Raw genomic sequence first — 12,640 nt, forward strand, 5'->3', positions numbered from 1 at the left:
GATTTCTTCAGCCCACAAATAGTTCTACAATGGAAACTCTTTTGTTTCACATTAAATCACAACCCCCCCCCCCCCCCCCCCCCCGCTTTGTTAGTGAACAAATTTTGTTGTTTGTTTCCAGGAAGAAAATGTTTTGGTTTTTTTTGCTTTGTACATAATTTGAGCGGTTTTGAATTTCACCAAGTTGTGTAACTTCAGAGCACGTTATTGCTATTACAAACAGGTTGTTTGAATGTTCATGGAACCCCACATTATAAACAAACCTCACTGCTCTTTATTGGAGAAAGCTTGATGGCTGCAGGTTTGTTTTGTACGCGTTTCCCTGTACTTCCATCCAATAGCCTAAATGTGATCGAATCGGACAACACTGCACTCTGTGCTGTTGTCTCATGTTGTCGTACAACAACAGAAACGAGTTGACAGGAAACCGTGCTTTTATTTTCACTGCAGTCACATGAACAAGATGCAGCGTAACTAATGGATTACAGTTTAGTTACTCGGTCAGATTCCCTCCGGTTTGTGTGTGTTTGAGCCTGAGACGTGTGTGTGTGTGTGTGTAGTCAGGGTGTGTTCAGGGTGTGTGTTGACTGTTAAGAGAAGGCCAGTTGTTCTCAGGTGGAACCTGTTAGTCCACCCCTCCCTCTTCTTCCTCCTACTCCTCCTCCTCCTGCTGCAGTTGTCCCACACTGTCAGCCAGAGTCGCTGAGTCGGGGGTCTGCAGCTGTGGTGTCGGTGAGGCCAGATGTTTCCTCTGAGAGCGGCCTGATGGAGCATAAGGTCAGTCTGGCGTGGCACTGGTGCTTTAAGAGGGTTCTTCTTCAAAACAAGCTGAAAAGTGACCGATCATTTTAATGCTCTTGTTTTGTGATCCTGCTCTCACACTTGAAACACATAACTTTTCTGTCCTGCAGCCTGGAACAGTTTCTCTCTCAGGTTCTCTCTCTTTTATGGCCCTGTGCACTTTGGCTGCCTGTAAATAAACACCTGTAACTCCGGAGTTACTCTGGTTCAGGGGGATTACATAACAGTGAGAGCAGAAAGCAAAGAGGGAAAACAAAAGAAAGAGTGCAGAAACTGACGTAAATCTGCAGCTGCCTCAATCTGCTCATAACTATTCAAAGACGCTCAGTTTAATTTAAGTTTCCAAATAATTCATGTTGTGAACATATGTTTATTTAAAGCCGGGATGATTCCAGAGAGGAGAAAATAAAGTAATTGTAGGAATCTTTAGTAATTCAGTGCTGTTGTTTTTAATGTTATTGACTTTAAAACCTCATATATTTGTCTTATAAATGGCAGACATTCAGTTTATTAACTTGAATAAATCATCTGTTTAATGGTCATTTTCAGATGAACAATATAAAATTACATTTGATCATTTTATTGAACTTTTTTTTTTCTAACTAACTACATAGTTTGTATAGATAACATGAAAAAGAACTTTTAAAAGAAGTAACTGTACTAAATAACTGTTTTTATGTCATTTGCGCAACACTAACATGTACAAGTACTGTGATTAACATCTATGACGAAAAGTAGAAAGTTTACTTTCTACTTTTACTCTTACAGGTTTTAGTTACTTTGTATCTGCATTCAATTGCATCGATAAGCAGGTTCATTTAAAAAATATCTGCATCCAAACTACATTATAAGACAGATTATAAATTAGATAAAGATCACAACTGTCCTGAGTAAACTCAGCAGGAACTTACAAAAGTAGATGAAATAGTGCAAATTGTACATAAGTCTGAGTAAAAGTTACATACTCTGTAAAGTGAGTATTTCTTTGTTATTACTGTTGATTTGAGTTTGTGAGCGTCACATTCAAAGATCCAGGATATATTCCCTGACAATTATCACTTTAAAAAGTGACTTTATCTCATAGTTTACTTTTATTAAATTAACGTGCATTTGACTTTTTGTTCTTATTTCAATAATCTGATAATTACAGTCATAATAAATGGCAAATAAAGATACATTTTTGGGGCTCAAAGGGAAAAAAACAACTTAAAATGATGTCTAATATTCAGATTACTGTGTGAAAATAATTGATCTAATCCTTGAGTTAATGTTTGTATTTCTTCATCTTTATAATTGTTTAGGTTAATTATTTATCTTTGTGAACAATGTGATTTTATTTATTTGTTTCTTTAAATGAATAAACACTCTTGGAGCATCAGCAGTCACCACATAATATGTCACAATATGTCAGTTTCTACCAGTGTAAAAACTTTAAAGTGAAATCAAGGACATAATATGTCTAATTCTACACTTTATGGTTGTTGGTTTATATATATATATATATATATATAAGAGGAATAGTGGACAATTAAAAAAATCTATTTTATTTCCAGACAGTGCAAAAAACTTCTTCAGTTTTTGTTCTGACATCTTTGATATTTATGATTCTTTACACAGAACAAACCTCTTCTGAGTTACTGTTTTTGTACTCAAAGGAGAAATAGAATTAACTAAGATCTACAATAAAGTCAACCCGAGTGAGGAAAATATATATATATAAAAAAAAAAAACAGAAGTCTCCTTCTAAGAATGTGGTTTCATCCTTTCACATGACTTTTAGCTTTGATCTGTGTTTCCTTTGTACAAGAATACACACACACACACACACACTGGATGTTCCTATGAGGAACCAATTGAAATCAGTGAGTCCACCTGCCAGTAGGCGTGGTCACTTTCAGGGAAGAGTCGTGGATAAACCTGTTCCAGGTTTCTGTGTGATGATCGGGGGTCATAGCTGGAATACCTGAGAGCTTCAACAGCTGGGCGTCTCTTTATTATCATGACAACACACACAGCTGATCTGTCTGAGCCGAGCGTGTGTTTTTAAAATAGAAACCCTGTGACCAGCTTATTGAGATGAAAAGGAAATTGTTTAGAAAACACTTTTCGTGCACACAGAAGGAAGTGTGGCTGTGATAATCCGTAACGTCTCACTGCTGAGCTGCTATGCAGTAAAACTACACAACCTCCAGAGACACTGCTGATATACACAGTTAGTGCAGCTTATCAACAGCCAAAACTCTTTTGTATCATTAATTCTGCCACCAAACTACAGGGACTATTGCAAATGTGTTTTAGCACACAAGCTTAGTTCACCCATGATCATCAGGTTAACTGCATTTAACAATCTACATTTTAAATGATAACCTTTCAAGTGAAAACGCATCGTTTTTGTGTTTTCATTTCAGAAAAGCTCCGTGTTCACACAGTTTTTTTTGGTACGTTTTTGAAAATGAAGTCTGTTTCCACGGAAACAGCAGAAATGCTGAAAACGACGTGCTGTTGTTTGTTTTTGTGATGAAACCACAGACACATTAGTGCAGAGAACAATCCACTCCAAACATTAACAATTGCACACGGACATTCATATGGACATACGAATAGTAAAAGCCACCTCATTTGTCACTTAAAAAGTAACAGTATCCGAATGTGGTAAGAAGGCAATGTGTGCTCGCGCTCATCAAACAGATCACACTTCTGGTTTGAGCGCGTTTTTCAGTATGTCAATAACATGTAGGTTTATAGTTGTGGAACTTCCACAAGCTCAAATAGAAATGGAAATGTGCCAAAAAGGAAGAAAATGTATGAAGATTGTATGAAAATATTCTGTTCACTTTGCTTTAAATATACCTCAAATTGTACTTTTTATGCATTGTGGGCTACTAAATACTACATTGTGACACGTGATAAATTGAAGGACCAGTTGATATTGAATGAACCAAACACCAAATATGTTATGGAAGAAACATACTTATTTAGGTTAAAGCACAGCAGTTTGTCTGCTCTCCACTCATTACTGGGTGATAACAGTTAAAACCTATCGCTGCCTAAAAACTATGCATGTTCCCAATAGACGCCTAGCCCCGAGGGCTGCACTGTGCATCTATTGGGAACATAATAATCTAAGAATGCACAACTGAAGTCAGGTTGTGACAGAGAAAATGCATATCTACTAAACCACATTGTGCTTTGATCAATTTTCATGAACTCCTCCCAGTATTCTGCTGTAACACTGAACCTGCAACATCGCGTTTGTCACCATTATCGTGCACTCTGAACTTTCTTCTTTGTGTTTGGGTGTGAATGTGATTTGTTGCCTGATAAATCCGTCAGCTCCTGTTGGATACTGAAGTGACTCACCATATCACACCAACACACAGTTCTCTATTATAATACTGCTATTTCTTCATAATCTGCTGGTTAAATAAAGTCTTGAAATTCCACAAACTGCACCTTTAAAGGACACACCAATTTAAAAACAGCTCTGACTCACAGCCTTTAAGCCTCTTTTATGATTCTGTGGTAAAAATGTTGACGTCTCGGGGCGTGTGGATATTTTGCATTTAGTTCTCAGATGAAACAAAGACATGTGGTGACTGTTCCACAAACGCTGAGTTTAATTGAACAGTTATTAAACAGGTTTGCCCCACCCAGAAAGGTTTCCTTGTGCTTTAGTACATGCGTCTACAAGCTGCAGTTTCTCACAGGTGAACTTTTGTTGGAACTTGTCGATCGCTCAGATGTGTTGTTGTTTACTCCAGAGTGAGTTTATATGTGATTACAGGGACGTTCATGAAGGTACTGCAGTGACAGTCCCATAGTTAACCTCTGATGCAGCGTCTTTCTTTTTCATCCACACACGGATTGCTTTATATATTTTCCCTTTTCTCTTTGTACCACACGTGCATATTACCACCAGCAGGTTGGCAGGCTGAGAACAACGACCATATGGCATTAAACTGCCAAAACATCCGTTAAAAAGTACTATTGTGAATTCAACACTCGTTTGACTTGTAGTACTTATGTCCTCTAAAGGTATACTGATATTCAGCTGAATGTTGGAAAAAATAAAGGTATGTAATCTGAGTGTATTTTCCAAGTTATTACTCCCATCCTTAAAAAAAAAAAAAAATTAAGGAAAAAAAAACCAACAAATAGGTGTTTCACAACTTTTACAGTTATTATCATTTTTTTCCACAAATTTCTGTATTGTAGAGTTTTTTTCTTCTCCTTGGATAAGTGTTTCCTGCTCAGTCAGTGTTAATGGAGGTTTTTCTGGTCTACTGTTCCAGCATTTTGTTGCCATACAGTGACATCTATTGGTCACTGATGGCAGGTGTTGATTAATTTTGATATACTCTAATAAAAGTCCTACGACGAAATGAACAGCTCAGAAAAAGTGCTACTTATAGTCCCCCAAATTTGATACTGTTTTAAGGCTCTGTTTACCAATTTCTGCCTAAAATCATAAATGTAATGACAATCTAACTTAGTTGTCTCTCTACTAGAATGTCCGTGTCCCATTGTTTATTTTTAGAACAAAATTGTTCTTTGCTGCATATATGTGTGTGTAATCTTTTTAGAAATATGTCAATTCCAATTATATGAAATTACAATCAAAACATTCCTCAAACCTGATGTGTCTTTATTAATTTTTTTTTTTTTGTTAAAAACAATTTTCAAAGTGACTGCTTCTATTAGTAACACAGTAGTAACTGAATCATGCAATTACTCACACAGTTAAAGTTGCTCAAGTTTTTTATTTTTGAATGAGTTTGATACTTTTTTTCCAACTGACGTCTACAGCTATGGTCCAATCAGGGAATTTCTTGACATTTCTGTGAACGATTGGACAACAATAACGCTTAGTTTATTCAATATTGTTGTTGAATATATCTGATATGAACCAGAAGATTTTTTCTTTTGCAGATGAAGCACCGCAGGGGGCGGAGCCTCTCTGAGGCCCTGACCCTGGAGCAAACTGGCGAGGGAGGAGTGGTCATCTCCAGTATTGAGAACGCTATGACCAACCACACACTTAAGGAAGGTACGAGCTGAACTTTCTTTTTGTATTTCTGCTGACTGTTCTGAGCTTTTGAGCTTTTGTGATTTGAATAATCGTTTACCACAAGGACACACCTCCGATTCAAGGACATGATTGTACGCTGACTCAGATCTCTGGTTGATTTTTCTTCCTGTGATTGAAACATAGACTCTCGAGAGCTAAACACTTGTTTTGGTGGTTTGCTTTGCTATTTTCTATGATACGTTTTGTCGCCTGTGTTCTTTGGCATTGTTAGTGCCACTTCAAGGGTTTTGAATGTGGAAACACTCTGAAATAAGATATTCTTTTATTGAAATGTTTTTTCAGGTGATCATATTATGGGGGCAACAATCAACTTTGACCATCTATCAAAAGAGCAAGTGATGAACCTGCTGAAAGCAATGGAGCCCTTTGATGACAAGGTCCAAGTCCTTACGCGCAGCAACCGAAGCAAGAGCCTTCAAGACTTGGACCTGGTGGCCAAGACCCCCGAGACTGTAGGCAAAATACAAATACTACCAATCAGATTGACCAATTAATCATTTGTCATACATTTACCCTGTACTAGATCACCGCATCACATTACAATTACAAAAAGCTGAAAATGTGTGTTTTTTAAAATGTAAAACAACATCATCATGTTAATGTTAAGCTAAATACTTTTAGTGGGGATATTCTACTTGACTGTTATAGTAATCCCACCTCAACAGCTAGAGAATCACAAGCTCTGATGTTGCACTGTGCTTACATTATGAACACCATGCTGTGGTTTGTTTTTCTAGATGCTGCAGGATTCATACAACAAACTTTACAATGCCAAAATCAAGAAGTACATGAGGGGTGACTTGCCTGAAGCCGACGGGGGATATCTGAATGGAGACGATTCGCTCGGGTCAGGCACAATCAAGGCCAACAAAAAGTTGCCTCGCCTTGGAGTTGACTTTGGACTTCTAAAATCTAAGACACTGAGCTCAGATGCTGATTTACAATCTGATTTAGGAGGATTAACATATGGCAGCAACATGAACCTTCCACCTCTGGGTGTTGGCTCCATCATGCCAGGAGTGAGAGTAGATGCTCAAAGTCCGAACCTAAATGCTCCAGACATTCGTCTATCTGGAACTTTGCCAGAAGGCAGCCAAACCTATGAAGCTCCAGAAATGGGTGTGAACTTGAAAGAGCCACAATTTTCTGCTCCTGAAATAAGTCCGAACCTTCCAGGAGGAAAATTCACGAGTCCATCTCTTGGTGCCAGTGTTCCCAGAGTGAGCTTTAAAGAACCAATTCAAGACTTCCAAATGCCAAAATTCAAAACCCCAGACCTGGACCTCTCTGGACCTTCTCTCAGTAGACCAGAATTTGAGGTCAACACACCAGATGTTCCCTCGGGTAAATTAAGTTTCAAAGGACTGAAAAGCCCAGATCTGGATGTGGACAACCTCTCTGGTTATGTAGATTCACCCAAGCTCAGGTTGTCTGGAAAATCACCTGACTTGAATTCACAAATGCCGAAGATTAATGGTGGCATTGCTGCACCGGATATAACTCTACCCAAAGCTGATCTGAAAGGACCAAAACTGAACACTAAAATGCCATCAGTTGACATGAACAGCCCATCTGTCAAATACAAGGCTCCAAAGTTTGCAATGCCCAAGTTTGATTTACCAGACATTGATGTTCCAGAGTTGCCATCAGGTGGTCTTGATGTAAATTTGCCTAAACCTGACCTTGACATTGAGGCACCTTCTCTCAATGTGAAAGGCCCAAAGTCAAACCTGGGAAAACTATCTGGAAAGATTAAGATGCCAGGGTTATCAGGTCCAAAGCTTGATGGTGAACTAAACACTCCAGAATTTGATCTGTCAGCCCCCAGATTCAGTTCCCCAGATCTGGATTTACCAGACATGAAGCTTCATAAGCCTAACCTAAATGCTCCTAACTGGGATATTGATGCTCCCTCTGGCAAAATGAAAATGCCCAAGATGAGTCTTTCTGGTACATTACCAAAAGGGCCCAATTTGGACATAAACACAAAGCTGAACTCACCAGACTTAAATCTTAAAACCCCAAAGTTACAGGGTGGGTTTGACACTGACATGGATTTACCCGATATGAACATTAAAGCTCCAAATTTACAAGGACCGAATATCAATCTTAAAGGTCCTAAAACTGATCTCAACATGCCAAATTTTGACATTGCAGGAAATTTCAAAAAGCCAAACTTGAACTTGCCAAGTCTGGGACTTTCTGGTCCAAATATGGACATTGAGTCTCCAGATCTAAACATTTCTGGTCCAAATGTCAGTGGTGGAATAAATGCACCAAACCTAAAAATGCCCAAACTGGACCTCAATACACCAAAGCTCAACATGCCATCAGGAAAGCTGAAAATGCCTGAACTTCCTTCACCAGACTGGGATGTTAAGGCTCCTTCTGGCAAATTAAAAATGCCAAAATTTAACTTTTCAGGCACTTTGCCAAGAGGAGCAAAGATGGACTTAAAGTCACCAGACTTTGATGTGAAAGCACCAAAGCTCAAGGGAGGGATTGATGGTCCAGACATAGACTTACCAGATATGAATCTCAAAGCTCCAAAGTTCGATGTGAATGCTCCAGATGTCAACATCGGCTCACCCAAAGCAAAGCTGAAATTTCCCAAATTGAAAATGCCCACTTTTGGTCGTCCAAGCCTCAAAGGACCTGACTTTGATGGCAACTTAAATGGGCCGGATATAGATGTCAGTGCACCCAATCTAAACCTCAAAGCTCCCAAAGCTGACCTCGATGTAGACTTGGATGGAAAATTTAAAAAGCCAAACTTCAACCCTCCTGATTTTGGGCTCTCAGGTCCAAAGCTAGATGGCCCTAACCTGAACCTCACACCACCAGATCTAGACGTTTCAGGTCCCAATCTCAGTGGTGGCTTGAAAACACCAGACCTTAAAATGCCAAAACTTAATCTCAAAACCCCCAAACTGGATCTCAACACACCAAAACTGAACTTAGACATGCCATCAGGGAAATTTCAAACCCCAGAGCTTCCCTCTCCAGACTGGGATGTTAAGGCTCCTTCTGGCAAATTAAAAATGCCAAAATTTAACTTTTCAGGCACTTTGCCAAGAGGACCAAAGATGGACTTAAAGTCACCAGATTTTGATGTGAAAGCACCGAAGCTCAAGGGAGGGATTGATGGTCCAGACATAGACTTACCTGATATGAATCTCAAAGCTCCAAAGTTCGATGTGAATGCTCCAGATGTCAATATTGGCTCACCCAAAGCAAAGCTGAAATTTCCCAAATTGAAAATGCCCAAATTCGGTCGTCCAACCCTCCAAGGACCTGACTTTGATGGTAACTTAAATGGCCCTGACATAGATATCGATAAACCCAATATCAACCTCAAAGCTCCTAAAGCTGGCCTTGATTTAGACTTGGATGGAAAATTTAAAAAGCCAGACTTCAACCTTCCTGATTTTGGGATCTCAGGTCCAAAGCTCGACGGCCCTAACCTGGACATCAACTCACCAGATCTAAATGTTTCAGGTCCCAATCTAAGTGGTGGCTTGAAAACACCAGACCTTAAAATGCCAAAACTTAATCTCAAAACCCCCAAGCTGGATCTCAACAGGCCAAACCTGAACTTAGACATGCCATCAGGGAAACTAGAAACCCCAGAGCTTCCCTCTCCAGACTGGGATGTTAAGGCTCCTTCTGGCAAATTAAAAATGCCAAAATTTAACTTTTCAGGCACTTTGCCAAGAGGACCAAAGATGGACTTAAAGTCACCAGATTTTAGTCTGAACGCACCAAAGCTCAATGGGGGGATTGATGGCCCAGACATAGACTTACCAGATATGAATCTCAAAGCTCCAAAGTTAGATGTGAATGCTCCCGATGTCAACATTGGCTCACCCAAAGCAAAGTTCAAATTTCCCAAACTAAAAATGCCCAAATTTGGTCGCCTGAAAGGACCTGACATAGATGGCAACTTAAATGGCCCTGACATAGATATCAATGCGCCTAATCTTAACCTCAAATCCCCCAAATCTCATCTGGATATAGATGGTAAGTTTAAGAAACCCAACATTAACCTCCCTGATTTGGGGCTTTCAGGTCCAAAATTAGATGGTCCTAACTTGGATCTGAAATCTCCAAACCTGGATCTGTCTGGACCCAATCTCAGTGGTGGTTTAGCAACACCAGACTTCAGTATGCCCAAAATGAATCTCAAAGCCCCCAAATTGGACTTAAAGGCGCCAATGCTGAAAACACCAGAGCTTAACGGTCCAGATTGGGATCTGAAAGCCCCTTCAGGCAAATTAAAAATGCCAAAATTCGATATTGCAAGTACTTTACCAAAAGGACCAAATCTGGATTTTAATGCAGACATGAAATCACCAGATTTTAATTTGAAAGCTCCAAAGCTAAAGGGAGGTGTTGATCCCCCTGAACTAAGTTTACCAAAAATGGACATGAAAACACCAAAGTTCGACATGAACGCTCCAGATATCAATTTTGGCTCACCCAAAGCAAAGATGAAAATGCCTAAAATGAAAATGCCAAAAGTTAAGATACCAAATCTTAAAGGACCTGAGATTGATGGCAACTTCGATGGTCCAGATTTTGACATCGATGCACCAAATCTCAACCTCAAAGGTGCAAAGCCAGGCTTTGAGATACCAGATATTGACATGAGTAGTCCATCAGGCAAGTTTAGAATGCCAAATCTAAAAATGCCTGATGTGGGATTTTCGAAGCCGGACTTGGATGGTCCGGACATTGACATTGGTACACCAAATTTTAATGCCAAATTACCAAAAAGTCCAAATTTAAGACTGAATCACGATCTCAAAACCCCAGATTTAAATCTCAAGGCTCCAAAGATTAAAGGTGGATTCGACACACCCAAACTTGGCATACCAAAGATGGACTTCAACGCTCCCAAGCTGGATATGAACAGTCCAGATTTCAACATTGGCTTGCCTGATGCAAAGCTCAAAAAGCCTAAAATCAATTTACCCAAAAGCCCTAATTTTGACTTAGATGGCAACCTACAAGGACCTGACCTGAACATGCCAAATTTAGATTTTAATGGTCTAAAAGGACAAATGAAGATGCCGAGTATAAATGCTCCAGACCATAGTTTCTCTGGGCCAAATGCAAAAATGCCGGACATGAATTTTTCTGGACCTAATCTGAGAGGATCTGGTATAAATATTCCAGATCTACCAAATGCCAGTCTCAAGGCTCCCAGACTGGACCTGAATGCGAAACATCCTGATCTGGGAATAAATGGCAACATAAGACGACCTGATCTGAACCTCTCCAATTTACCAAACTTTGGTGTTTCACCTCCAAATGCCAGAATGAACATGAAACCTGTTGAGTTGACAGGGAACGTCAGAGGCCCAAAGCTTAGCGCCCCAAACATGGATTATAACATCCACCAACCTGCTATGCATCTGAGAGCCCCAGATCTTAATATTGATGATCCTTCACTAAATTTCAGATCTTCTTATGATGATCTCAGAGTAGGCGACTTCAGCGCAAATATGAGAGCACCTGATTTAAATGTGGATGAAAATTACCGACTTTATCCCTCTGATAGAAAGATACCCATACCAAAGATGAGAGCCAGGGATGCTGCTTTCGGTGGGTCTCCAAGTCAACACATTGATTTCCATCGCCCAGATCTCAATATTGATGATTTCACAGGAAAAGACCACATTCTTCGAGCCAGGGGGTCCACTCTGGACCTTCAGGCAGAACCAATGTCTCATTCTGGAGTTAATATCGACATGAGGGAGCCAAGAATCTCCAGACGGATCCCAGACGGTTCCACCGAACTTCAGCCACATTTCGGTCAGGACTCAAGAGTCAGAGTGCAGAACAGCTCAGAGGAATACCTTGTCACTGCTTTTAATAAAGCACAAAATCAGGTGAACCATAAATACAACACGCTCGGAGGGCTCGACTTTAACACAGGAAACTTTGATCTTGAAGTTCCCAATCAGAGTGACTATAAAGGGTCCTTCTTCTCTAACCTTATGTAGCTTTCAAAGCACTGACGGCTGCCTCTTACTCTGCCTTTTATCCTGGGATTATTTATTGTGTTTATTGCTGTATTGTGAATTTTGGATTTTACTAAATGTGTTTGTTACCTGCTGCTTCATTTAGGGTTGTTTTTATATATGCACCCCCCCCCCCCTTTTTTTTCTGAAGTTCTGTAAAGATTCAAACTTGCATCACTTTGTAGCATTATTGCACTTGTTTTATATACTGATATGTATTTGTTTGCCACAAAATGTAATTATTGTACAATATTGGCTTGAAACAAAGATGTTTTTGCTATGACAGCAACAAAGTTACATATTAACTTCTCATATGACAAAAAAGAAATGTGTAAATACAATATTTTTGGGTTCCTTATATATAAATAAAGGATAAAAGTAGCATTGTAATTATCAACTGAATTAAAGAACAACTTATTTTTTTCAGAAGAAGTCTATTTTACTATCAAAGGGAGTTCAATATTTTTATTCATTAAATTGTTGCAACTATTTTGCTTCAACTGAGTTTTTACTCTGAATATTTTTATTGATATAACTTATTTGTGGTCCTAACAGAGATCCAGATACTGACTCTGGAGGAAATCTGTAGTGGCTTTTACAGAATAATATGTACATTATTCAAAATTACTTTTATCTCAAACAGTAGCATGATGAATGTAATATTTACAATAAAGAATGGTTCAATAATTAGACTTTGCTCTCTGTGTTTTTCTGTGACAGTGAT

The 12,640-nt window shown here is 39.1% G+C and overlaps 1 protein-coding gene across 1 annotated transcript; it reads left to right on the forward strand.

The window, feature by feature from the left end:
* Positions 1-291: 291 nt before the first annotated feature.
* LOC308144793 (uncharacterized protein) lies at positions 292-12,589 on the forward strand (the record flags this gene model as incomplete). Its single annotated transcript, XM_080516011.1, has 5 exons — positions 292-301; positions 677-777; positions 5,731-5,848; positions 6,173-6,342; positions 6,628-12,589. The coding sequence occupies 5 exons, from the start codon at positions 292-294 to the stop codon at positions 11,896-11,898; spliced, it is 5,670 nt and encodes a 1,889-aa protein (XP_080372137.1). The 3' UTR covers positions 11,899-12,589.
* Between the last annotated feature and the right edge of the window lie 51 nt (positions 12,590-12,640).

This window comes from Blennius ocellaris, assembly GCF_963422515.1.
Source record: "Blennius ocellaris genome assembly, chromosome: 3".
Taxonomy (NCBI): Eukaryota; Metazoa; Chordata; class Actinopteri; order Blenniiformes; family Blenniidae; genus Blennius; species Blennius ocellaris.